The sequence below is a fragment of the Prorops nasuta genome, unplaced genomic scaffold (genome assembly GCF_024137725.1).
Source record: "Prorops nasuta isolate Cenicafe-Biocafe unplaced genomic scaffold, Cenicafe_Pnas_1.2 PNAS00011, whole genome shotgun sequence".
Lineage (NCBI taxonomy): Eukaryota > Metazoa > Arthropoda > Insecta > Hymenoptera > Bethylidae > Prorops > Prorops nasuta.
In genome coordinates, this window is record NW_027116808.1 from 5,816,679 (window position 1) to 5,843,372 (window position 26,694).

Genomic DNA, 26,694 nt, shown 5'->3' on the forward strand with positions numbered 1-26,694 from the left:
AGTTGGATAATTATTTGAAGCTAAAAACAAGAAGCATTCAGCAGTACATTTAAATGTACTGGAGAACAACATCCTCTCAAATGTAAAAAGAAGATATCCTATGGAAGAGGTGCCAAACATTATAAGCACAATATTCAAGTGTCCATTTTTCAAATTTAACAGAACAATGGTTTACCAATCATCTTAATATTTATAAAATCAGTTAGTTAATAGAATAGCCATATCCAAGTGTGTATATAAAAATAGCACAAAAAGATTGGTATATGTTGAAAACTTGAAAAAGGGATTAACAAGGAAAATAGATGTCATACAAGATGTGTGGAAAGATGTGGTGGATCAATTAACCATTTGCAGAAACCCTTTGCAATTTGTCTTACATTGATCGAATAATAAAAATCATTGCAACAAACAGTTATGCTCTACAAATATAAAATTATGGTAATTTTATTAGTAAATTAAAGAATATCTGACTAATATGAGAATATGTAATTACGTACTATGTGTATATAGAATTTGGATTAAGGAAAGAAATATAAATGATAGGTTAATTGAACTAGTTCTAATTTATAAAAGTAGCAATCAAAACATTATCGTACATGATTACCAATTTACAATAAAACTTGATTGTATATACACCAATCGTTTACACATTCACTGTTATAACATTATGTCTAAATTATTGAAATGACTGGGCTACACAGAAATGCTTTATAATTTAATGCTTTTCATTTATTGATCTATAAGTACTTTTTTCCTTCATTGAAACTCATCAGAAACAGGATTTCATCTGTAACAAAAATAAAATAATCAAAAAGTATATTTCCTTAAAAATTTACAATAATTTTCATGTTTTGTTATTAATTAATACTCATCTGATGTTTTTTCTTCTCTGTTATTTTCTAAAATCCTTTCTTCTTTTCCGCAATCGTTTTCCGAAAATATTATTCTTGTTTACAATTAAAAATTAAGGTTAACCGCGCCATTTGACAGCTAAGGACTAACTCCATTTTGCTACAGTTAAAATTCCCTAGATAAGGAGTCCTTAGGGTCAATTCGACCAAGTAGGCTTAACGGGATCCCTCACGCGTGCTTTACCGACAGTACAACTCAATAAACAATTCGTTTAATAAAAGTAAAATGCGAAGCAAATTGCAAAAACGGGCTTCTTTATGACAAGGTGCCAATTCTAGCGAGTCAATCGAGCTTAAAAAAACTCAAATCGGATGAAGAATAACGCTATACCACTGTCCCGCGTTCTTGAAGTGGAAATAACCAAAAGTAACCTCTCTTCAAGAACGCGGCACAATGGTACAACGTTATTTTTCAACTAATTTGAGTCTTTTTAAGTTTGTTTGACTCGTTAGGACTGGCACATTGTCCAACAAACGCCCGATTGTTCAATTTGCTTCGCATTTGACTTTTATTAAACGAATTGTTTATTGACTTGAACTGTCGATAAAGTAGGCGTGAGGGATCCCGTTAACTTAAACTAGTGGTACCAACGTGTGCAAGATTTTAATATTTTTGAAGATATAGGGTGGCAACCATGGATTTTTAATTTTACTATTATCTTCACACCATTTGTGTATTTTTTAGAAGAGCGTTTGCGGTGGGCATAAATTTTTGAATTTTATAATAATTTTAGAAGAATTGTAAGTCAATTTTGAATATATTGTACACAATTATATGTCCATTTTATATTATATATATTATAGATTCTTATTATAGTTTTTAGATATGACTAATCCATATTCAGTAAGAAATGCCAATTATACCGCTGATGAAAAGATAGCCTTTACAGAAATTATTAAAAAATATTCTAACATTATAGAAAATAAAACTACGGATAAATTTGGACTAAGTGATAAAGGAAAGGCATGGAATGAAGTTGAGAAAGAATTTAGTTTAATAACTTGCAAAATTGAAACGCAAGAGAAGTTAAAGAAGTTATGGAAGAATCTAAAAGCTACCGCCAGAAAAAAATTTGCAGATTTAAAAAGGAACACATATATGACTGGTAATGAGTTAATAGAAGTGATTGTTGTACTCATGCCTTTTTTATAATTAATTAGTTAACTAATGTTATCCAACTGTGAGCTATTTTTAGGTGGTGGAGCTTATAATAGGAAGCCGGATGTATTGATGGAAAAGGTACATGAAATAATAGGATTATCTATCGATGGTTTAATAAATCCTTTTGACTCTGATTTCTATTATGGTCAAAGCACACCAAATAATGTATTCTCTGAAAATGAGGAAAATAATGACCCAGATGACCCTGATCCTGTATTTGAGGTAAATTGAAAGACATTCTAAATAGTAATATGTAGAATAGGATTAGAAGTAAAGATTGAATGATAATTAAAAACAATTTCTCAGCTCACTCGGAGTAGTCTCATAAATGCTACTTATTGAAATCATATAAGTGTGAGTTCTTTATTGTGTATAGTTTACTACAGATTTTATTCAGCTATTAAAATAAATATAGTATCAATTTTATCTTTCTTATTTAACCTAAATATCAATTGTGTAACTCACTTATGTACAGTTAAAATAAATTCCTTCATTAAAGTGTTTAGTAAAAGAGACCCTATAAATTTTGCCACCTTGTCTTATTGATTTTTTATTGACAAATGAGAAAACAATATAAGCACTTTGTTTATATTTTAATTTGCAATAACAGACAACTATTTTTTATTATCTACAGCACTTGGTTGAAAATGAAGAAGTGAGAAGATGGGATCATTGGAATGCTGAAATGCTGCAAACACCATTAAGTGAACCATTGGCCAAAAATATTGCTGCTAATAAATCAACAGAAAAAACAAATGCTCCTAATGTATGCTCACAGAAGAAACATCAAAATCATGACCAGGATGTATATACAGTTTTAATGAAAAGCAAATTGGAGCTAGTAAATTTAATGAAGAAGCACTTTATTGAAAAGGAAAAATTGGATAAAAAAATTCTTGAAACGCAACTAAGAAAAGAAATCTTACAGGTAGAAATTTTAGAAAAGCAATTAAAGAAAAGCAATTAAGATCCAGTATATGTTTTCAAGATATATTGCCTCTCATATAAAAATGTGATGATACTTGTGATAATGTTTTGATTTAGTTTTATCATTTTTGAATTTGTATTGATAATATACTTCAAGTACAATGTTTATAATATGAAGCCTATGTTGTATTTAAGAACGGAAAGTTATAAATTTACTAGTCATAATATTTAATAATTTAAAAATTATTAAATTATAATTTCTAAATAAAATTGTTATTTAGTTTAAATTGTTAGACTTTATAAAAAGAATATCTATATAGTTATATAAAGCTGCATGTATGTACCTTAAAGTCTATTCATGTTAAATACATTTCCAAAGTTTAATAAATAAGACTGATATGAAAGTAAACTAATTACTACATTACTGTCGTATCAGAATGTAGTAAACATTATTAATAATTTTTAAATTAAAAATAAAATGTTTGTAAACCGAAGAAAGCTAAATTTGTTTTTAAGATGGCCACTAATATTGTTTTTTTTGTTAAAATCCCCAGTTAAGCATACAAAAACAATGAGATTGACCAAATTACACCCTATATTTAACAATTTTATATCTATATGCAGGATCTCTATAAAAGCCTGAAAGAAAGATACATTATTTAATGTAGAATTTGCTTAATACTTTAAATAATCGAATTAATTATACATGAATTCTGAAAAATAAAGAAGAGAATGGTATTTACTTTCGAAAATAATTTTCAATTAAATATGTTCGCTCGTTTGTGTGTAGATTTTCCTCTAGGTCTCTGATAAGATTATTATATCTCTCGGAATTATAATTCTCTACTGTTGCTGATAATCTGGATACATTATGTAAAACGGCACAAGCCATTATTAATGTTAACGTTTTCTGCGGTGTTCGGAAACGTGATCCTATTGACAGTACTGGGAAACTTCTTTGAAATATTCCAAAGCATCTTTCAACCATACAACGTGTCCATATAAGTGCTTCATTATATAAAACTTCCGCTGGCCTTTGCGGATTTTGTAGCGGTGTTAATAAGTACGGCAAACAAGGGTAACCGGAATCACCTAATAATAATCCATTCCCAAACATATTATTTTCAAACTGCGCTTTAATTCTGGAATTGTCGAATATGGTAGAATCATGCGTTGATCCGGGCCAACGAGCAACCAAATCTATGAATTCTAGTCTCGAGTTCACAATTGCCTGTACATTTATTGAAAAGTATCCTTTTCTGTTACGAAATAATTCGCTATTTTCTCCACCTAAAATTAAAATAAAGACATTCTGTTTAGTTTAATATTACTCCTATATTATATAAGTATATAATTATTTATAGAAACAATAGTATTTCTTTTACCAAAAGATTTAATTCGAACGTGAAAACAATCAATGGCACCTATTACGCGAATAAACCCAGAAATGTTAAAATTGCCTTGTTGAATTTTAGAAATTTCATCAGAATTAGATGGGAATTTAATAAATTCTGTACTTAAAGAAGCAATTGCTTCTGATACTTTGTGGACAAATAACTGTGCGCTAGTTTCGCTAATTCCACAGTAGTCAGCTACAGAAAGGAAAAATGAACCAGTGGCGTAAAAACGTAGAACCACAAGAAGTTGAATAACTGGTGGTATCGCATAATTTCTGAAAAGATACAAATTTTATAATAAAACTTACATATACATAATATCATTACAGCTACATAAAATAAATTAAAAGCTACTCCTGTTAATGTTTAATCTTATAAAACTTTTAATTCACCTGTCTGTTCCATGAATTAATCTTTGTTCGATTTTTTGTAATATCATAATAAAATTATCTTTTGATAAATGGAACCTTCTTCTAAAATTTGTATCATCATAAAGCTTAAACCAATTCATCCTTTGCTGGATGATTCTTGGTCTTCGGTACTCTATTCGACCGTTAATTCTTTGTTCATTTTCATTTCTTTCATCTCTAAGCAACCATTCTATAATATCCTCTATAAAATTAAAAGCAGAAAATATGGTGAAAATAAGGTTAATGGAATTTAAACATGTGTAACCTTAATTGTAATGTTTTTATCATTTGTATATTTACCATTCCTTATTGAATATTGATTATCCATATCTGAAAACTATAATACGTATTAACAATACATTAAATGTAAAATAGAAACATAATTTTGTATGGTATATTCAAAATTGACTTACAATTCTTCAAAAATTTAAGTAAACCGCCAAACGCTCTTCTAAAAAATACACAAATAGTGTGAAGATAATAGTAAAATTAAAAATCCATGGTTGCCAACTTATATCTTCAAAAATATTATATTTTTGCACACGTTGGTACCACTAGTTAAGTCAGACTTAAGTTAAGCCTACTTGGTCGAATTGACCCTTAGGGCCGTTGTAAAGTGGAAAGCAGCATTCCCAACAAAAAAAAAAAACCTGAAAAAGGTCAATTTGAGTTGGCAGCTCTGCGAAGTAGCTACGCTGCAAGTTCTGCTTGCTGATTACGGCTGATTTGTGCGATTAAGTAGTAAAAGATTTAGGTAAACACAAATTTGACAGATCAGCTCGGGGGTTATATTCAAATCTGTGTCAGATAAGTAAAAATTGATCATTATTTATAATACGCACTAAAACGCGATGCTTTGTGAATAATATCATTTGTTACAGGTACTTTAATTAAATTTGGTTGGTGCGCAAAGTTAATTTTAGGAGTATATGTAAAGAAAAATTGGTTGGCTAGCAGATTAGATACATGTAGAAATCTTGCTAAATTATTTTGTCCTAAACTAGTAAGTCCTACTGCTGTATTGCAGTTGGTGGAAAAAAGGCAATCCTTGCCTAGCTTATAATACACAAACCATCTTAGGCTCAGTTATTGAATTTACCAGATTGAGGAAAAAGGATGAGTCGGTAAGGTTCTGTTTGGTTTGTTTTTATTAAAATTATGAAAAGATGTTTCTTTAAATATTCAATTATTTTAGACAAAACTTACCAACATAATTCACAATATAGGTGGATGTATAACAAAATAGATAGAAGCTTAAATAACAAATCTTATTGCCAATTGTCTTGGCTGAGACAAGCACAGAAAAATCTGAATGCAGTAGGCAGAACTTAATGGAACTTTTAATAAAACTAGTATGAAGATTGGCTCGTATGCATTATTATTAATTTGTAAGTAAAACTTGGAAATTGGATGTATGTAGAACCATTTTTGTTAATTTTTAATGGATTAATTTGATTTTTAGGCATTTTGAAATATATATTGTAGAGTAATCCAGATGACAGTGTCTTAAAATTATCTATATGCAATATTAAACAAGTTATGACATATATACGAATAAAGAGAAGTGAAACTGAAGGCCAGTTGGTGATGTTCGACATCTTCAACAAAATAAACATTTGCTCTCTTGTGTTTATATAGCAAGATAATTTATCCTTGATGTCAATTGACTTTGTGCTTGAGAATTCAAGAGCTGCAGTTATTTGGAATGATCCTAAAAAAATACACTGTTAAGTATACATTTTTGTCAGAAGTTGATTGGTGCTATTAAAATTGTTTGATATATTGCATACACTTCTTAGTACATCAGATGAACACCTGTCAACAGTAAAGCTGGAATCACACGATGCTGGATTCCTTGCTGAATCTCTTGCTTGATCTATTGTTGGTTGCCGTGCTCATGAACAAGCTGAAAGTCTTGCTGGCTATGTTGGTAGTTTGACTTCACACGGGCACACTGATCTGATGGCAAATATGCTGGCTGCTGCGTCGATGAAAAGTGACTTTCTGCCATCTGAATATCCACCACTGTTTTTATCTCATTTTCTATTCAAATATGGAAATATATACTATTTTAGCAAGACGTCGAAATTTATGCGTAAATCTGATTTTACTCATTCTTAAAAAATTAAAACGAAATAAAAATAGGCGACGTTTATGGAGTCGACATTGGTTACAAAAAAGAAATAGTGGCAATGGAGTGCTTACAATGTTATTTAAAGAGCTCAGGTTTGTTCAGCATCTGAAAGTTATTTCTTTTATTATTTATTATAAGTGTTTTTATCATTTATAAATTTATTTTAGTCCGGAAGATCCACAAGCTTTTCAAAATTACATACGTATGGGAGAAGAAGCTATGGAACGGTTATTAACTCAAATAACTCCGTTAATTTGTAAACAAGATACCGTAATGAGACAGGCTATTTCTCCACGAATGCGCTTAGGAGTTACCCTCCGATTTTTAGCAACCGGTAGCACTTACCAAGATCTTGCATTCTCCACGAGAATAGCTCCCAATACCCTGTCAAAACTTATTCCTGATACGCTGAATGCAATAATAAAAGTACTGGAAAATAAGGTGATACCATTCCCACAGCAACCTGATGATTGGAAAGTAATAAGTGATAAATTTCAAAGTTTATGGCAGTTCCCTCTATGTATAGGTGCTTTAGATGGGAAACATATTTCTTTCCGCCCTCCACGTTTCGAAGGTTCGAGATATAGAAATTATAAAGGAACAAACAGCATTGTACTGTTAGGACTAGTAGATGCGAGTTATAAATTCATATTTGCAGACATTGGTAAAAATGGTCGTCTTCACGACTCATCAGTGTTTCGCCAAAGTCCATTAGGGCTAAAGCTCAGAAATAATTCCTTACAATTACCAGAGGAAAAAAAATTGCCCGGTTTTAACATGAAGTTACCTTATGTAATAGTCGCTGATAATGCATTCGGTTTACATGTAAACTTAATGAAACCATATCCTGAATCTAATTTATCTCCAGAGAAACGTATTTTTAATTATAGGCTAAGCAGAGCGAGAAGAGTAGTAGAAAATGCTTTTGGTATTTTGGTAAATAGATTCGGAATACTTTTAAATCCAATTCTACTTTCCGTAGAAAAGGTAGAGATAATAAGTTATGCATGTGTTTTACTACACAATTTACTTATTGAGGAAAAGGTAGAGTCATATGTGCCTTTAAACTGCAGACAGGAAAATTGTGAAATTTTAAACAGCATATTAATTAGTCTTGGTAGACAAGGGGGAAATCATTCGTCTGGTGAAGCAAGAGATGTAAGAGATAAATTTACCACATATTTTAACACGATTGGCGCAGTTCCATGGCAATACAATGCTATAACGAATGGAAATGGTTAATTTAATTTATAACACAGATTTTAATAAGAGTATCATATTGTATTATATATGCATCTTTTAAATTTTTATAAAATTAAATGAAGTAATAACATTATATAAAAGTGTTAAGCTGTAATTGAGCAAACAGTTATCATATATTAAGAAAAGAAATAAACAAAACTTATTTTTAATCATCTTCAGTCTTTGAATTCATCACAGTTTGAATTAATTTATTCATAACCTCAAATTTCAATTTTATGTTCTTAAAGGTTTTCAGCATTGCTCCCAAAAATTGAAAACATGAATCTACAGGATCTACCGAACAGGAATCATTACTTTTAAGTGTATCTGCTGATTTAATCAATACAGGGGCTTTTAACGATTCAGCTATTGTCTCTAAAGCCTGTGTATAATCGATTTCTGAGGTCTCAATTACTTTTTTCTTCCTTTTTCTTGTTCTACAGCTGACTTCCGACGAAACAGACAATGTTGGGCTATGAGGAAATGAGGTGCTGCTTGATGATTGAGAAGAATTATCAATGGACACAGAATGTTCCTTTCTGGTTGACGGATTAATAATATCTAATTCAGTTGAAGACGATTGAGGATCAATGATTACAGGATCATCTACAAATTCTGCTTCTAACCATTCTTCGTGCATATATTCTTCTGGCACCTCAGTTTGTAATGGTTGTGTAAAGTCCACACATTGATTATTCTAATGAAAACAAAAAAACTAATAAAATACAAATACAAAATAATTTGAACTTTTCGAGCAAGAGTATTGATATATAAATTTTTGACATTTTAACTAACAAAGTTTTTATAATTTACCTGCTTATTTGTAACATTTACTGAATTCTTCTCTATAGAGTTTCTGCTTTTTCGAGACGTATAAAATTCTTCTAAGTATCTAATATCGTTAAAATACCATAATGTTGGATGATATATCTGCAAATATCGGTAAATATACAGGGTGTGGCACTTGAGACAACCCAGAACCTAGATGCAAAATCCCTGTACCTTTTTAGCTGTAAATGATATTCAAATTGTGTATAGGATCTTTTCGAAGCATCTTGTTATTTACTTCAAAAAGGTCATATGCAAAAATTGAATAGCTCTTATAATTAAAGATATATAAATCATTTTGCATCTGTATGTTCTGGTGTGTCTTAAATGCCACATCCATAAACATAATGGTGTATTTAAAGTTAAGTGATAATAATAGTAATATATTCATAAACATACGTCTTCAGTACCGACTCCAGACTTCATTGAATTCTTTAGTTTATTATTTTCAATATGGAATTGCGTCCTTAAGTTATGGAATTTCATACTGCATTCAGTTTCTGTTGTTCCAGGTCTTATAGTTCCTACAGTAGCACATATTCTTTTTAATGCTTCAGACCTCAAATGCTTGTTGTGATAGTTAGGGCTGGTCACTGCGTACAAACATGGTTCCTCTTTGTACGCTTCAATTAATGATAAAACTTGCGCGTTTTCCCATTTTTTTCCTTTTGACTTATTCACCATGCTGCTTTATGTTTTTTCTTTCCTTAACATTAAACAACTATATATTGTTTATAATATCTATAAATGAAAACATTTTAGTGTTAAAAGTATAAAAACTATACTTAAACTTAAAAAGCTAAACTGTTATAGGTTATCTAAAATCTAATTTCATTAAAAAAATTATTTATTAAATAACTTTAGGATTTATTTTCAAAATGATACAGCATCCTATATTAATCAAATTGAATAAAATTGTACTTACTAATAACAAAAGAATACTTTTATCCCAAAGAAATACTAATATGAACAGCCTCAGGAGCCTATAATAAGCCTCAACACCCTTTAAATTATTGGATTGCGGATTTTGAATATGATTGTAGCAATTTTCTGTCTTCTAGATTCTTGGGCCAGCACAGAATATAGCAAGAAATCTATCATGTAAATCAAGCACACTAACTAGCAATGTAAACAGCAATGACGTAATTTCAAGCTTCAATTCTAGCTGGCCAGCCAGTACAGAAACTAGCAAGCCGATCCAGCACGGATCCAGCATCGTGTGATTCCAGCTTAAGGTATATGAGATGTGCTGGCAAAGCAAGTGCTGTTATTGTTACAATGCCTTAAGAAGTAGCTCTCAAAGATGTGAGGAAAGAATTTGATTTCTTTTGTTCGCGCATCTGTTTTCAATAAGTATATTTGATTAATACGTATGTAACATAGTATTACAATATATACAATGATTTATGAGAAATATTCATTTTTATAGATACTACTTTGGATGCATTTATCCTTCATCCAAGGATGTATATAAACATACAAACTTCGTTTATATTCCACTTATTCTTCTTTTGCTTTGTCCAAACTGTAGAAATGCAAAATCATACCAATGCAAGTATTACACACATGGCTAATTACACAGGTAATCTTTAAAACTTGTGTGTAAACTGTTGAATCAAAGTCAGTACAGAATGATCTTTCGTGTCTTCAAATTGGTGTAATTCAAATAGTTTGAAAATCATTTTTGTGCTAATGGAGTATAGCTACAGAAAGGAACAATTTCCGTGCCATAATAAACTGTTAAATAATTGTGATATGATTATTGTAGTTATTTATATATAAAATAATAGTTATATAACTCTAGAAACTTTCTTCATAATATTTTTAATTTTAAATTAAAGGAATATTTACAGTTACAAGAGTTAAATAAATAGAATGTAACTTATATCATACGTCTCTTAAAACATAAATCTATTGTAGTTAAAATTGTGTTCATATATTGTTGAAGTAATTAAATTGCTGGTTTTAATTATACTTGGGGGCAGAGATTCAAATATTTTGTAGTTGCCATAATCTGAAAAAAATATCATTTGAAATGTGTTTTAAACCATTACACTATTTTATTTAATAATATATTATGGATAAGAAAATTAATTATGATAAATGTCAAAATGATTTATTAATATCTTAGTGTGTGATCAATATATTCTATTACTTCAAAAAATTAAAGTCTATAGAAAGGATGAACCTTGTACCAACCTTTCAAAATAATTATGAATTAAATATTGGCGGTCATCTTCTGTGGCCGGTGAAAACACCTCTGGTATTTGCAGATAATTCTGCATACCATTTTTTGTTACTTTTTTGTCCCGCCTTGTAATATTATACAATACAGCAGTAGCCAAAATGACATTAATTGTTCGCTCTGGTGTTTGAAAGCGTGATCCAATGGTGAGAACAGCGAACATACGCCCCCAAATGCCAAAGCACCTCTCCACCTGTAACATTAAATAGCAGCATATATACAGGCAGATGTTTATTTCAAATGTACACATTGAAAATTGACATTTGTATATTTATGAAGTTAAAAAAATTAATATCCATAATTTGGATCATTTTATCTGATGAAACCTGTATATTCATTTATCATTTTATTAATTGAATATAAATCAATTAATATATGATTTGATTTGAAAATATTAGTATAAATGAATAACTATTGTAGCATATATGTGTTTATACTCAGTAAGAACAAAAAGTTTATAGAATATTATTATTATGAGATATTTACAAAATATTATATATTGTATAAATATTCTTATATGTATGTACATTTGCATTTACTGGGATACGCACACGTGTGATTGTGCACATTATCAGCCAAACTCACGCCTATTTGTAATTTTAAATCAAGATTATTATTAAATATATTTTTCGTTTATATATAGTTTGATACAAATTAATTTTTGGTATTTATAATAGACCTTATATATATATATATATATATATTACCATACAACGAGTCCTAATGTGCGCTTCATTAAAAAGGACTTCTGCCGTTGTATTCGGGTTAGCAAGTGGGGTCATTAAATACCGCTCATTGCGGTAGCCGCGATCTCCCAATAAAAGACCATTTTCACATTCAAAGTGGTCGAATCTATGTTTTAATCTGCTGTGAGAGAATATGGTCGAGTCATGTGCAGATCCCGGCCATCTTACGACAAGATCCATTATTTCTAGATGGCTATTTACCACGCATTGCACGTTAATACTAAAGAAGCCTTTACGGTTTCTCCACACCTCTGCGTCCTCACCTCCTGCAGAGAATATAAGTAGGTTATTAAATCACAAATGATGTTTTATTATATCTATTATTAACATTATACAGGATGTACCAAATATTTTAAATGCTATATCTATACTAAATACGTCCCTTTCTAATCTCTGTAACATATTGCCTCGCAGCATTTTGATTTGACTTTAAGCTACACAGAGATAATCAAGATGGAACAAATAATTGCCTATCTATATATATATATATATATATATATATACAAATTAATAAATCAAATGTTTACGATAAACATTTCAATTGATTATTTTGTAAATAAATGAATTGGAACATATATTAAAGAAAAAAATTAAAGATTTATGAAATGGAGGAGAAAATCGAATAGTATAATTCTAATTGCGCCGTGGATGGTCACTTATTGAAGACATGAACTTCACCTTCATTATTTTAATTGAATACCCTATGTATTAATTTGTACGAATTCTTTTACATTCTCCGAATAAGGACTTCAGAAAGTGCTACAATCTTATCAGTTTATACAATCATTCATTAGCTATTTCGATATTCATGTATACGTAGATGCAGTAGCGACATGTTTGTGTATGTGTAGCATGTGTACATACATCACACATATTACTTCAGTCACTCCACATATCCTATGTCAATTTGAAATATGTAAAAAGCTACTGCACGAAATGATAAAATCGCGCGTAGCATTTTAGAAAGCCCTTGAAATAAACTATAAGAATATTTAAAAAGAGATATAGGATATTCCGTTTAAAAAATGAGGATGATTTTCATGTGTTTTTCAAAATTATTATCCAAAGACAATTTAAAGATAGGTATCATCTCATGTATCCTTCAACGTCATAGAACTTTTTTTTATTTCAATTCATTTTCTACAAATTCATTTTTCAGACTAATCAACTGCAAAGTTTTTCAGTAAAAAAATGCTTTATATCTATGTTAAAAACTTATTACCGTATGATCTTATACGTATATGCACACAATCAATCGCACCTATCACTCTTATCATTCCTGAGACCAAAAAATTATCTTTAGTAGTTTGCATAATTTCTTCGTCAGTTTTCGGTAATGAAATATATTTATGAAATAAATTGGCGATTGCAGATGATACTGTATGCACTATTAATTGTGCAGATTTCGTGCTAACGCCACCAAAATCACCTACTACTTGAAGGAAACATCCTGTCGCGTAAAATCTCAAAGCTATTAATAGCTGCAAAACCGGTAAAATATTATTTTTCCTGAAAATTATTAATTTCACGTTATATATTGAGAATAAAAGATATACTCCCCTAACAAATAAGCTCTTTATATTTTGTATTACGTACAGTTTTCTCTTCGAGAGGATAGGTTCAATCTGCTGCAAAACTTCTTGAAATTGTAATTTATTTAGTCGAAAACGACATTTAAACTGTTTTTCGTTGAGTAATTCAAAATAATTGCATCTCCGCTGTAAACAATTACGTTCACTGGTTACAGATTCTCTATATACATCCATTTCTAAAGATTAGTTATATATTTTAGCTACAACTTGATTTACTCTTACTTCTAAATGTTGATATAGAAACTATAATGCTTTCACTTTATTTTAAATACAATTTAATCTACAGAAACAGAACAAAATGAAGAGAAGAACTGTAAGCCTACTCGTTGCACATTACTGCATTAGCACTGAATGACATTGTATGGGCTGTATAACAAAGGATAACAATGTTGACAACAGGCGTCGAATTTATTGGTACGAAGAGTAAAAGTGTATCGTCTGCTTTATTTCAACCAATAACGTGATTGCCGGTGTTTTGATCGTCCCGATCGTCCTTTATCCTTTAGTAGTTTTCTGAATCAGCTAGACTTATTTGTATAAAGTAAGTATAAATTGCGTAACAAGTTTATCAGAATAATAAATTATGATTTGCTATTTAATTATCATGTTTCTTTAATAATGTAACTTCAAATACTGTATTATTATGTTTTTTATCTATATATTCATAAACATTTTTTTTTCCTTAGATGAATAACTCAATTGAAAATAAGGAAAAATTTTTATTTATTATTGAAAAGTATTTTCATATAATTGAAAACAAAAAAACGAATGGTAATACAGTAGGCCAGAAAGAAAAGGCCTGGGAAAAAATTCGGGCCGAACTTAAAGAAAAGATAGGTGGACAATGGGAGAAGATATGCCCTAAATCCACTTGGAATAATATGAAGCTGCAAGCTAGAAGATATAAAGCAGTTACAAGAAATGAACTGTATAAAACAGGTATATATATATATTTATCTTTATTGCTAATAATATATATTTCATTCACAAAAATGTTTTGTTTTCTATTTAGGCGGTGGAAAGTCAGAAGCGCCCGCAAATGACCCTTTCTTAGAAAAAATTGCTTGCCTCATAGGGAAGTCAGCTGTGGGTGTAATTTGGCCGAAAAATAATGATAGTGATATTTTACCCACAACATCAATATCCAATGTAGGCGAAATATTAAGGGAACAAGCTTTACAAGAGGAGAGAGTGGATGATCCACAGGATATTTTTACAGTATGAATGTTTCTATATATATTTATTGTCAGTTACCGTCATGATATATTAATATCTGCGTGTTTTTAATTATAGACATTTATAGATAATGGTAATATATCCTCTTGGGGTAGTGGAGATGGGCCCGCCATATTAAAAAATATAAAAAGTTTGCCCCTCCGTCAAATTATGGAAAATGCAGGTTCTGATGGTAGTCCATCTAAAGACTTATATAATTTATATTTGATAAAAAAAATAGAAAAAGAGGAAAAAAAAATAAAATTATTAGAAATTCAAAAACAGCAAACCTTACTGCAAATAGAAGTATCGAAGGAAAAATTAAAAAGACTGAGAAAAGAGAGGTAATTATAAGAGTGGACATACATGTATTCATATATCCATAAATGTAGTAATAGATGTATTTTTTTCAGATTATAAAATAAATAATTTCATTTTCTACTGAAATTAGTAACTATATATTTTTTCTAAGTTTTCATTAGCTGTTTATTAAACAAGTCTTTTATTTGTTTTTAATGATACATATATATGTTAAAAAAGCACGCTTTTACAATTAATAACTAACAAATTACTTTTTATTTTAATTAAAATTTATATAGTATGTTATTACTGTAAAGTTTTTATCTACAATAAACTTTTATTAAATAAAGCATTTTGTTAATTAATAAATAAATGAAATAACATTTTTATACTAATAAAAAAACTAGCATATTTTTAGACGTTAAATAGCAGCATATATAACTTTTCAAAATGCACACAACGAATAGAACCAATTCTCGGTGGAAAGCACCTGATTGAATTACTGAATTTATATCAGAGAAATTTGCAATAAGTGACTATACCTGCATTTCTAAGGCTTTCTATTATAAAACATTTTATCATTAACACTGCCAATATATAGTTATATATGAGACTTGTGCAGTGAGATATTTTATATATTATATTTGAATATGATTATTAGTACATTCAAGAAATATTATTTACATGTGAAAATTTAGAATCAAATTAATCCATTAAAAATTAACAAAAATGGTTCTACATACATCCAATTTCCAAGTTTTACTTACAAATTAATAATAATGCATACGAGCCAATCTTCATACTAGTTTTATTAAAAGTTCCATTAAGTTCTGCCTACTGCATTCAGATTTTTCTGTGCTTGTCTCAGCCAAGACAATTGGCAATAAGATTTGTTATTTAAGCTTCTATCTATTTTGTTATACATCCACCTATATTGTGAATTATGTTGGTAAGTTTTGTCTAAAATAATTGAATATTTAAAGAAACATCTTTTCATAATTTTAATAAAAACAAACCAAACAGAACCTTACCGACTCATCCTTTTTCCTCAATCTGGTAAATTCAATAACTGAGCCTAAGATGGTTTGTGTATTATAAGCTAGGCAAGGATTGCCTTTTTTCCACCAACTGCAATACAGCAGTAGGACTTACTAGTTTAGGACAAAATAATTTAGCAAGATTTCTACATGTATCTAATCTGCTAGCCAACCAATTTTTCTTTACATATACTCCTAAAATTAACTTTGCGCACCAACCAAATTTAATTAAAGTACCTGTAACAAATGATATTATTCACAAAGCATCGCGTTTTAGTGCGTATTATAAATAATGATCAATTTTTACTTATCTGACACAGATTTGAATATAACCCCCGAGCTGATCTGTCAAATTTGTGTTTACCTAAATCTTTTACTACTTAATCGCACAAATCAGCCGTAATCAGCAAGCAGAACTTGCAGCGTAGCTACTTCGCAGAGCTGCCAACTCAAATTGACCTTTTTCAGGTTTATTTTTTTTTTGTTGGGAATGCTGCTTTCCACTTTACAACGGCCCTTAATCTAAGGAGCTCCTTAACGGGATCCCTCAAGCCCTCTGTAGCCAACATTACGGAACGAAAAACGAGGGAAAATTGTCCAGCGCTATTTTTCAACCGATTTCAATGTTTTTGGGCTTGTTGGAATCGTTAGGACTCGCACTTTGTCATAAATAAAGCCGTATTTTCCAAAAAACGTAAAAAAATAAAATTGTTTAAAAATTCGCATTAATAATATTTAAACGCAAAACAAATCGAAAAATCGGGCTTCTTTATGACGAGGTGCCAGACCTAACGATTCCAACAAGCCTAAAAACATTGAAATCGGTTGAGAAATAGAGGCGTACCATTGTCCCGCGTTTTTGAGGTGGACGAAAACCAAAAATTTTTAGGAAGAAAGCTAGGCTTCCACCCCTCTCGCGGCTCACGCTAACGTGTTCCCCCACTCCAGCATCGAAACTTACTGCGAAACTTTCCTCATATTTACGCTATTCCCCTATCTGTAGCTATACACATATAAATACCGCTAAAATAATGTTGAGAACATTTCATTTTGCCGATATAATGAAATTGCTAAAAATGCAATTCTCATTTTGAAATAAAATTGTAGAAAAGGAGGTTTCGTAATGCTTGAAATATAGGGCATACGGCGAAACGCGGGACAATGGTACAGTCGTATTTTTCAACAGAATTTGATGAGACTAGTAATAATTAAAGCCATTCTTCATGTAGATTGTCCTAAAGAGCTCGCATTTTCGATAAAGCTTATAGTTTTTCAGGTATGAACGTTTAAATTTGCACGACGCACAAATACATATTTCTTCTCTCGCGTAGATCAGCTGTTGCGCACGTCCATCTTCAATAGTTCATAACTGGAAAACTATAGGCTTTATCGAAAATGCAAGCTCTTTAGGACAATCTACATGAAGAACGCCTTTAGTTATGACTAGTTTCATCAAATTCTATTGAGAAATACGCCTGTACCATTGTCCCGCGTTTTGCCGTAATTGCAGGTCTTCAAGCGTCACTGACGCGTTCATTCTGCTATTTATTCCGAGCAAAGTAAAAATGCACCAACAACTTGGGTTGCATCATTGAATAGAGCGTGAAAGGGGGAGACGCTTTTATAATAGTTTCATAATTTTGCAACGCTTCTTTTGGTCATTATAATGCAAAATGTAACAAGTTGCGTATTCGGAGTAAATAAAGTTGGCTTCCCCTCTCACCTCTACAGCTTGTTGCCTTGTCCAGTGTATGTAAATCAGCATAGTAGGTCTACATACATACATACGGGTGCGACTGTGTTAGTGACTCGTGGAGTGTACTGTAAACAAACACACATAGCGTTTACCATGTATGTACGTAAGTCTTATTTTCAATCGCGAAATTGCCCTTCTAAATTTATTGCATTGCACCTTCTACGACAAGCTTTATAAGATTAAGAAATACTCATAGCAGCATGTACATTATCGAGAACTTCTAATGTAATTTTTCAATGTGCAATCGTACCTTTATTTGTTCCGAAATAAATTGCAGAATGAACGAGTCAGTGACGCTTGAAGACGTGAAATTACGGCAAAACGCGGGACAATGGTACAGGCGTATTTCCCAATAGAATTTGATGAGACTAGTCATAACTAAAGCCATTCTTCATGTAGATTGTCTTAAAGAGCTTGCATTTTCGATAAAGCCTATAGTTTTCCAGTTATGAACGATTGAAGATGGACGTGCGCAACAGCTGATCTACGCGAGAGAAGAAATATGTATTTGTGCGTCGTGCAACTTTAAACGTTCATAGCTGAAAAACTATAAGCTTTATCGAAAATGCGAGATCTTTAGGACAATCTACATGAAGAATGGCTTTAATTATTACTAGTCTCATCAAATTCTGTTGAAAAATACAACTGTACCATTGTCCCGCGTTTCGCCGTATGCCCTATATTTCAAGCATTACGAAATCTCCTTTTCTACAATTTTATTTCAAAATGAGAATTGCATTTTTAGCAATTTCATTATATTGGCGAAATGAAATGTTCTCAACATTATTTTAGCGGTATTTATATGTGTATAGCTACAGATAGGGGAATAGCGTAAATATGAGGAAAGTTTCGCAGTAAGTTTCGATGCTGGAGTGGGGGAACACGTTAGCGTGAGCCGCGAGAGGGGTGGAAGCCTAGCTTTCTTCCTAAAAATTTTTGCTTTTCATCCACCTCAGAAACGCGGGACAATGGTACGGCTCTATTTCTCAACCGATTTCAATGTTTTTGGGCTTGTTAGAATCGTTAGGTCTGGCACCTCGTCATAAAGAAGCCCGATTTTTCGATTTGTTTTGCGTTTAAATAATATTAATGCGAATTTTTAAACAATTCTATTTTTTTACGTTTTTTGGAAAATACGGCTTTATTTATGACAAAGTGCGAGTCCTAACGATTCCAACAAGCCCAAAAACAGTGAAATCGGTTGAAAAATAGCGCTGGACAATTCTCCCTCGTTTTTCGTTCCGTAATATTGGCTACAGAGGGCTTGAGGGATCCCGTTAAGGACCGACTATTAATACGGCCGCAAGTAGAACCGTTGACACTATGGACGATTATTATAATGATTATGGCTGCTTTCCAGTTACCCTCTGAAAACTATATACACACTGTGTAACACTATGAGACACAACCACACACAAGTCGCACAGCTAACTGGAACTAATTTTTGAACTCAATTGTGTTATGTACAATGGATGCTGCAGCAGACTGTAGAGTGTAGCATGTTGGTTTGTGTAATAAATGGCTTTTACCCGTCTGCTTTTACTCTCTTTATTATGCGGTGAATCCCAAAAACGATAAGAAGAAAATGATTTTTATAGCATCGGTATATTTTATATTTTAATAAGATTTACAAATGATCGAAAAATAATTTCATTAAGTATAAATGTCAATAAGCATTTAAACCATAAGCATATAAATTTTGTAAAATGTAATTTCACTGATACAACAATTTTACAGATTATTATAAAATAATGGATAACAGGGATATACTCAAAATCTTATTGAAGCCTACGCTTGATACATCAGCAAGTTCAGATACTAGTAGCAATAATACGTCTCTGGGTATATCAAGTGATACTACCTACATAAGTTGTGAAGATGAAAATGAAGAGGAAATGAAAATTTTATTTCCTTTGTATCGAATTTTAATAGAGGTTGAGAGACGAAATCACATTGAATGTTACCTTCATATAATAGAGAATTATACTGAAAATGAGTTCAAAAAACACTTTAGATTATCTCGCACTATAGTACAGCAAATAATAAGTAAGAAAAATCATGAATTGGTTATTACTAATGTAAACAATACATATAAAACCAAACAAAATATATATTTACAATGTTATAAGGTTAATATTATCTTTATTACAGGTGATTTGGAATCTTCTAATATAATTCCATCATACTCATTTGGACCAAAATACATTTCTGCAAAACTGAGTTTCCTACTATTTTTATGGTTTATATCTAACACAGAACCCCTGAGAACACTTGCAGATAGATTCAATATATCCATTTCATCTGTATTCCGGGTTGTTCGTCGCGTTGCAAAGTTTTTAGTAGAAAAATCTAATGAGATAATTTCATGGCCTAAGACAAATGAACTAATAGCACATATTTCTGACAATTTTCAACAAAAAAGAGGCATACCGAAGGTCATAGGAGCTATAGACTCAACATACATAGCCATAAAAAGACCACAAGAAAGGTGTAATGAATATTGTAATAGAAAAAAATTTTTTTCTATAAATTTAATGGCTGTGGTTGACGCAGATATGAAGTTTATATACGTTTACTGTGGAGAGGCAGAAACTTTGCATGACGCCCGGGTCTTAAGAAGATCTAATTTATACAATGTAGCAGAAGAAAGTACATCTTTATTGTTTCCAAATGAAACATTTATTATTGGAGATGCAGCATACCCTTCTTTATCCTGGTTAGTTCCCCCATTCAAAGACAATGGTCACTTGTCCCAGCATCAACAAGAATTTAACTATATGTTATCTTCGACGCGTATGGTAGTGGAGCGAGCATTCGGATATTTAAAAGGACGCTTTAGACGATTAAAATTCTTTAGTGAATACAGTGACATTGATTTTGTTACAGATATAACTATAGCTGCCTGTGTATTACATAATATTTGCATTTCAAGCAATGAAGACTTAAACAATATTGAAATAAATTATAATGAGGACAATGCTTCAGCCGAAGCCGGTGCAACAAATGAAAATAATCGATGCGGTCGTCGAGAGAACTTATTTCGAGAATTGTTTGCGCAATAAAATGTAATTTTATACTTTAAATGTTTTTGTGAAAGTTTATTTTCATCTGAACAAAAGAGTAAATAAAAATGTTTATATATAATATGTTAGTATTTACTTTCCTTTATTTTTAATAAGCTTTCTTTATCATATACTTAATTCATCCAACTTTAACATTCAGCATCCGTAGTAAAACAAAGAAGTAAATTTTATAAGCGAACAGCAACAGACATAACCTATATAACTACTTATCACTTAACAAAATATATTTTTAAATCTATATATAAAATATTTTAACATATCTCATCGATATAAAATATAAAGCATTAAAGGTGTATACATACTTACATTTATGAAAATATTACACAGTTTATGTTAATGTTAATGCTTAAACTTAATCAGTCTGAATTTAAACCAAATAGTAATCACTTTTAAATATCTAGGATTTACTTTTAGTCAGCCTTATTTAAGTAACTAAAGTTTTTAGGAAAAGTTACTCCATTTCAATCGGTTTCTCCATCCTCTAGCACTTATTTTAAATCCTTGTTCATTTCATCTTGCGATAAAAGGAAACTTGACAACAATCTGCACTTTTTAGTTTCAAGTTCTACCAAATCTTTATGTCTTCCATTTTTTTCTTGAAGCTTTCTTTTTTCATGTTTTTCTTTAAATTCAATTACTCTTTTTTTCAATTCAATGTACTGTTTTTTTATTTGCATTCCTTCATCCTTCCTGCTTAAAAGTTCTTCATGCTGTTTTTTATTCTCAGTCATTCTTTCTTCTGCCCGTTTTAAGTAATTTAACCACTCATTTTGTAGGTGTAATTTTTTCTTTGCGATATTTGATCCAGTTCCTTTAGGTATATTATGTCCACGAGGCAAACTTTTTGAAATAGATTCTTCTTTTTTAGTAGCGGATGAAGTACTATATATTTCATTAATAGTAGTAATGTTACACATTCTTGATTTCTCTAATAATGTATTGCTTATTGACAAACTTGTATTCGAACAACCAGAATTAATTTCATCAGGTTCATCTACTAAACAAAATATAAATTTCATATGTCGTATTTGTATTTTAACAATATTATAAAACATATATTTATATATAATTTTAAAATCAATACTAACAGCAATATGAGCATATACCATACCTCTATTTTCATCTTCGCTGCCTAAACTCACATTTCTTTTGATACAAGGTAGCTGCTTACTACTTTTAAGATTTGAAGAAAATGTTTTATTTGAGGATGCCCTATTTTTAGGTCCAAAAATCTGATCCATCTCTTCGAAGAACATACAGTATTTCGGTGCATTGCCTGATCGGCTATTATTATCAATGCATTCTTTGTATGTTTTCATTAATGCATTGAACTTCCATCTCACCTGATCTTTTGAAAACTATATAATATTTTAAATAAAAAGAAGAAATTATATGATTAGTTATTCATTTAAATTGAAAAACATTTTTATATTTTATACAAAACCTCATAGCCTAATTGAACAAGATCAATTGCTATTTTTGACCACAATTGTCCTCTTTTTTTAGAGTGATCCAAATCATTCATATTAGCTTCGTATGACGCCAGCAGTGCTAAAGTTGCATTTTTTATCCAGACTGCATCTAAAATAGTTAATAATATTTGCTTTTATTAATCAAATTCATGAAATTAATAAAATTAATGTAAACTTACTTCCTTTCACAGGTTTTTGTACATTATTTTCCATTTCTTCGGTAGTATATAATTCACCAACTTTGTTCATAAAAACATCTTTTCCAAAAAAGCAATCATGCATTGGTATGCAGTCAAAGCTATCAAAATGCTGTTTGCTATAACAACAGTATGGTTTCTGTATTAAATTTTCTAATTCTTCTGAATTATTCATGTTTAATTGGCCTGTATAAAATAAATATAAGGTAAGAATCATTATTAAAATTACAAAAAAAGAAATAAGCAAAAATATAAATATTCTTCATTGAATTTCCTTCTGTTAATTCCAATTATAACCTTATTATGACGTAATGCTGCAACGATAATTTGGCAAGATCGTCTTAATTCTTTTTTTGTTTTAAAATAGCGCTTTAAATAAATTTTATTTAATTAAGCTCTACTTCTCCTTACCTCAATCGTCGTTTCGTCCTTATATTACCGACGGCCAGACTTCAAACTCAAAGTTAACAGGTTTGATACTACCAACTTTTTTCTAACCTTCTAGTTTCTATAAAAATTTTTTGGATTTTAAAGTGGTATGACTTGCTTACACACTGTGTGACACAGTCCAACTAAGCTTTTTCTTGAGTTTGACTGTGTTCATTTGTGTTGTAACGTTATTCCCGTCAGTGCGAGGGGCCACTCACACTACGGGTTTTCCCATTACCTTCGCCCGTCCTTTTCTATCGGTATCAGGGCGCCAGTTGGTCAGTTGGATGGCCAACAACCCTACGTTATCAATTGGGTCCTTCGACCCCATTCTCTATGCATCTTATACGGCCCTGCGGCCATGCATATGGACGGTAGCGGTAGCCAGGGTCGCTCAGTATGCTAGGTCGTGGAGAGAGGGGAGGGTCCCTTACGGAAGTCCGAGCCTCGCAGACCTGCCTGCTGAGGGGCATACATTTCTCCCTCACCACCCACACACAGGTGGTGGTGAGGAGTGCGGGAACATGCGGTATCAATTGCCAAAGCATAGCGTTTTGCCAGGAGCGGACCACCACGGAGGCAATGTTCACGGCCCGTCCAGCCATAGCGCAAGCCTATGGGATTACGGAGGGCACCGGGACACATTCCAACGGGCTAACTACGCCCCTGCACAACCCACTATGCATTGGCCGGTATCCAGTCGTGACGTACGTGCAGGCTGGCCTATAGCACACGCCTCACGTACGCGAACCGACCCATGGATGTCTGAGTGCCGCGTCACGCGCTCACCAGCACGCACGGGCACATCAGCACAGTCCCATGGTCGCGTTCCGACTGCCTGCTATGGCAGTCTGCGCACGACATTCGCGCAGCCTGCTTGACGCGCGTAACCAGCGTTCAAGCCAGACTCGATGTTCTATTTCCCCTCCTCGTGGGGACTTATAGACACTGTCATTGTTTTAGGACTCCCCGAGGCCGCTTCTCCTTATCTCAGGTTGCCTGGGTTGTTTGGCATGGCCCTGCCTTACTTCTCAGGACAACCTGGACATCGTTTACTGGAGCGCCGGTCTTTTCATCCGGGCCTCTGCCTGTCAACGGGGTCTATCCTTGACGTTAGCTATAATCCACTCGTGAGCCTATCTCACGAGTCGGTAACGTAGGGATTAATAATATCCACTGTTCGGTAGCTTTTATGTTCTTTATTCGGTATCTCGTATACGTAACGGGGAACTTCGTTACAGTGTCTACGACACAAATAAAAGGAAAGCACTCTGTGTTCGATAGTGTTCCACAGTGTAACACAGTGTTGCTAGTTACCTTAACTGGAAAGCACCCTATATAGTTAAATATATTTTAGGGACGGCGACAATTTTCCTAAAAGGATTTTGGACTTCTAGTTTTACGGTTGGTAATGGCAGATCCTATAGGAGGAATAACTAAACCAGAGATGAAACGGGAGATTGCTCATGCCGTCAGCCGTGTCCCGAAGCAATCCTTGCCGGTAGGCGGCGCTTCGATCCCATCGTTTAGCTTCCAGATGATTATGCCCTCGCGCCATCTATCGAAACTGATGCGAAACAACATGGCAGAGCTTCGAATAGGGTAAAACAGATCTACATTAGATAATTTTATAATTTAAGAAAATATTTTTATTTTAGCGTAGAAAGATACACGAAAATAGCATTAATTTGTTAACAAACGAAATTAATAAAATTATTATACATATACCCTACATTATTATTATAATATCCTTCTTAAATTTAAATATATGACTTCCAGATGATTTGTTTAATATATATATATATATAGGCACCAGGAACTGTACGTCGTATCGAATCCCAGCCACTTAACAAACTCTTTGTCGCCTTTTCTGCGCAAGACAAGTCCCAAACGTTAGGAGTTACGAGAGTATACTTCAATGGAGTAGACTGCATATTTCAGGTCATTCCAGATGACTTCCCAATAAAAACAGCAACAGCATCTATAATTAAAAAGAAAAATGATTTATATTTATTATTTATATTTATTATTTTTTTATTAGTCTTTGACTTTTATTAACTTTTACCGATTTGGTGGTGACTGTCTGTCACACAACCCACAAGCTCACATAGGCTGCATATTACGTAAACGTAATAACAATTGCTGCCTACGCGAGACTGCAGGTTGCTCCCCTGCAGATTGCTCCGCTGCAGGTTGGTCCGTTGCAGGCAGCATCTGCAGGGCTACGGGCAGCGAATTTGGTAGTCGCAGTGGCTGCTGCTGCTGTTCAGGTATCAAGCGATACCCTCTTCGCACTGCCTGCTGCTGCTGCTGCTGATGCTGATGCTCTTCATTATACCGAAATGGCCTCACTATTGCCACTGGTTTATTATACTTTTCTAAATCTTTTAACGTCACTTTCTTCTCCGGTAAATTTATTAGCCTTGAGGAGCTCATGATGTCCCACTGAAAACTGAAGTGAAGAGTGCTCTCCTCTGCGTATTCCAATCTTCTCTCTCTCTCTCTCTCTCTCTTTACACTTGAGATGAAGTTTACATCTCTTTATCAATACATATTAGCTTTCTCTCTCTCCACTTCAGATGAAGTTTACATCTCATTATCAATGCGGAGAGAAGTTTATATCCATTTCTCAATACGTATTAGGTTTCTTTCCGTTAACTCCAGATGAATTAGTAAAAGGTATATTTACAATGATATTTTTCAATTTATTTGATAAAAGAAATAGTAAAGGTTAATTTACAATGATATTTTTTCCATTTATTTGATAAAATAATTTAATAGTAAAAGAAAAAGAAATGTGGTGGTTCCTCTTCTTCTCTCTTAGTCTGCTTTGACGCAATATCTTTTTCCTCCTCGTCCTCCTCCTTTTCCACTACATTTTCTCCTCTAACTTCTTCGTTTACTTTGACTCAATATCTTCCCCAGTCTGTTTCTCTTCGTCTTTCTTCACTTTATTTTAAAAATACAAACGGGTAATAATTATGAAAAGGTAAAAAAAGATAAAATAAATACTTACATTCTTGCTCCTCTACTTTTTTCTCCTCTTCCTTCTCCTTTATTTTTTGATCCTCTTTATCTTCTTCCTTCTTCGTCTCCTTTGACTCAATATCTTTTTCCTCAGTCTGTTTCTCTTCGTCTTTCTTCACATTATTTAAAAAAAAAAAAAAAACAAACAAACAATAATTACGAAAATTTAAAAAATAAATACTTACAGTTTTTATGCAAATAATGATGCAGTTTTCGTTCATACTCTTCGAAGTAACGATTGACGTATTCCTCTGTCAATTCCTTGGAAGAGTGGGTGAAAGAGGAACAATATCCTCTTGAATCATGATTAATTTACACTTTTCGCAGCTCATTTTTTTCCTGTGTGCAGTACCGACGACGGTATAAGATTGAATGAAGATTTGAGGACTTGTGTTCTCCTCTTTATTTTTCTAAATAGTTTTTTCCCCCTATGAGTTTGAAAGAATCACATATTTGCTTTTATCCACTTGGCAAAAACTGGCACCTCCTCGTATGGACAGTGGATACGTTCATTGTCCAAGTTCGTCTCTCGAACGTGTAAATTACACGGTGTTTTTTCAACATCATATAATTTAATTAAATCC

The 26,694-nt window shown here is 32.0% G+C and overlaps 4 protein-coding genes across 4 annotated transcripts; 3 read left to right on the plus strand and 1 right to left on the minus strand.

The window, feature by feature from the left end:
* The first annotated feature begins 1,737 nt into the window (after window positions 1-1,737).
* Window positions 1,738-3,104, plus strand: LOC136777281 (myb/SANT-like DNA-binding domain-containing protein 3). The gene is made up of 3 exons (XM_066733449.1): window positions 1,738-2,017; window positions 2,108-2,295; window positions 2,708-3,104. Exons 1-3 carry the CDS (start codon window positions 1,738-1,740, stop codon window positions 3,038-3,040), a joined length of 801 nt encoding a protein of 266 aa, XP_066589546.1. The 3' UTR covers window positions 3,041-3,104.
* Window positions 3,105-6,860: 3,756 nt separating this feature from the next.
* Window positions 6,861-8,183, plus strand: LOC136777282 (uncharacterized). Its single transcript, XM_066733450.1, has 2 exons — window positions 6,861-7,033; window positions 7,109-8,183. Exons 1-2 carry the CDS (start codon window positions 6,861-6,863, stop codon window positions 8,181-8,183), a joined length of 1,248 nt encoding a protein of 415 aa, XP_066589547.1.
* A 166-nt stretch (window positions 8,184-8,349) lies between these two features.
* On the minus strand, window positions 8,350-9,695 carry LOC136777283 (uncharacterized). The gene is made up of 3 exons (XM_066733451.1): window positions 9,411-9,695; window positions 8,997-9,113; window positions 8,350-8,880 (listed from the first exon to the last, which is right to left on the minus strand). The coding sequence occupies exons 1-3, from the start codon at window positions 9,693-9,695 to the stop codon at window positions 8,350-8,352; spliced, it is 933 nt and encodes a 310-aa protein (XP_066589548.1).
* Window positions 9,696-19,653: 9,958 nt separating this feature from the next.
* Window positions 19,654-20,964, plus strand: LOC136777284 (putative nuclease HARBI1). The gene is made up of 2 exons (XM_066733452.1): window positions 19,654-19,948; window positions 20,054-20,964. The coding sequence occupies exons 1-2, from the start codon at window positions 19,654-19,656 to the stop codon at window positions 20,962-20,964; spliced, it is 1,206 nt and encodes a 401-aa protein (XP_066589549.1).
* Window positions 20,965-26,694: the final 5,730 nt, after the last annotated feature.

Bases quoted from the DNA above. Each gene is read 5' to 3' on its own strand.
- LOC136777281 (XM_066733449.1), top strand. From the start codon at position 1,738: ATGACTAATCCATATTCAGTAAGAAATGCCAATTATACCGCTGATGAA. The intron at 2,018-2,107 runs GTAATGAGTTAA...AGCTATTTTTAG, and splicing joins AAGGAACACATATATGACTG to GTGGTGGAGCTTATAATAGG. The intron at 2,296-2,707 runs GTAAATTGAAAG...TATTATCTACAG, and splicing joins ACCCTGATCCTGTATTTGAG to CACTTGGTTGAAAATGAAGA.
- LOC136777282 (XM_066733450.1), top strand. From the start codon at position 6,861: ATGGAAATATATACTATTTTAGCAAGACGTCGAAATTTATGCGTAAAT. The intron at 7,034-7,108 runs GTTTGTTCAGCA...AATTTATTTTAG, and splicing joins ATGTTATTTAAAGAGCTCAG to TCCGGAAGATCCACAAGCTT.
- LOC136777283 (XM_066733451.1), bottom strand. From the start codon at position 9,695: ATGGTGAATAAGTCAAAAGGAAAAAAATGGGAAAACGCGCAAGTTTTA. The intron at 9,114-9,410 runs GTATGTTTATGA...CGATATTTGCAG, and splicing joins CTGGAGTCGGTACTGAAGAC to ATATATCATCCAACATTATG. The intron at 8,881-8,996 runs GTAAATTATAAA...TGTTTTCATTAG, and splicing joins TAAATGTTACAAATAAGCAG to AATAATCAATGTGTGGACTT.
- LOC136777284 (XM_066733452.1), top strand. From the start codon at position 19,654: ATGGATAACAGGGATATACTCAAAATCTTATTGAAGCCTACGCTTGAT. The intron at 19,949-20,053 runs GTAAGAAAAATC...TCTTTATTACAG, and splicing joins TATAGTACAGCAAATAATAA to GTGATTTGGAATCTTCTAAT.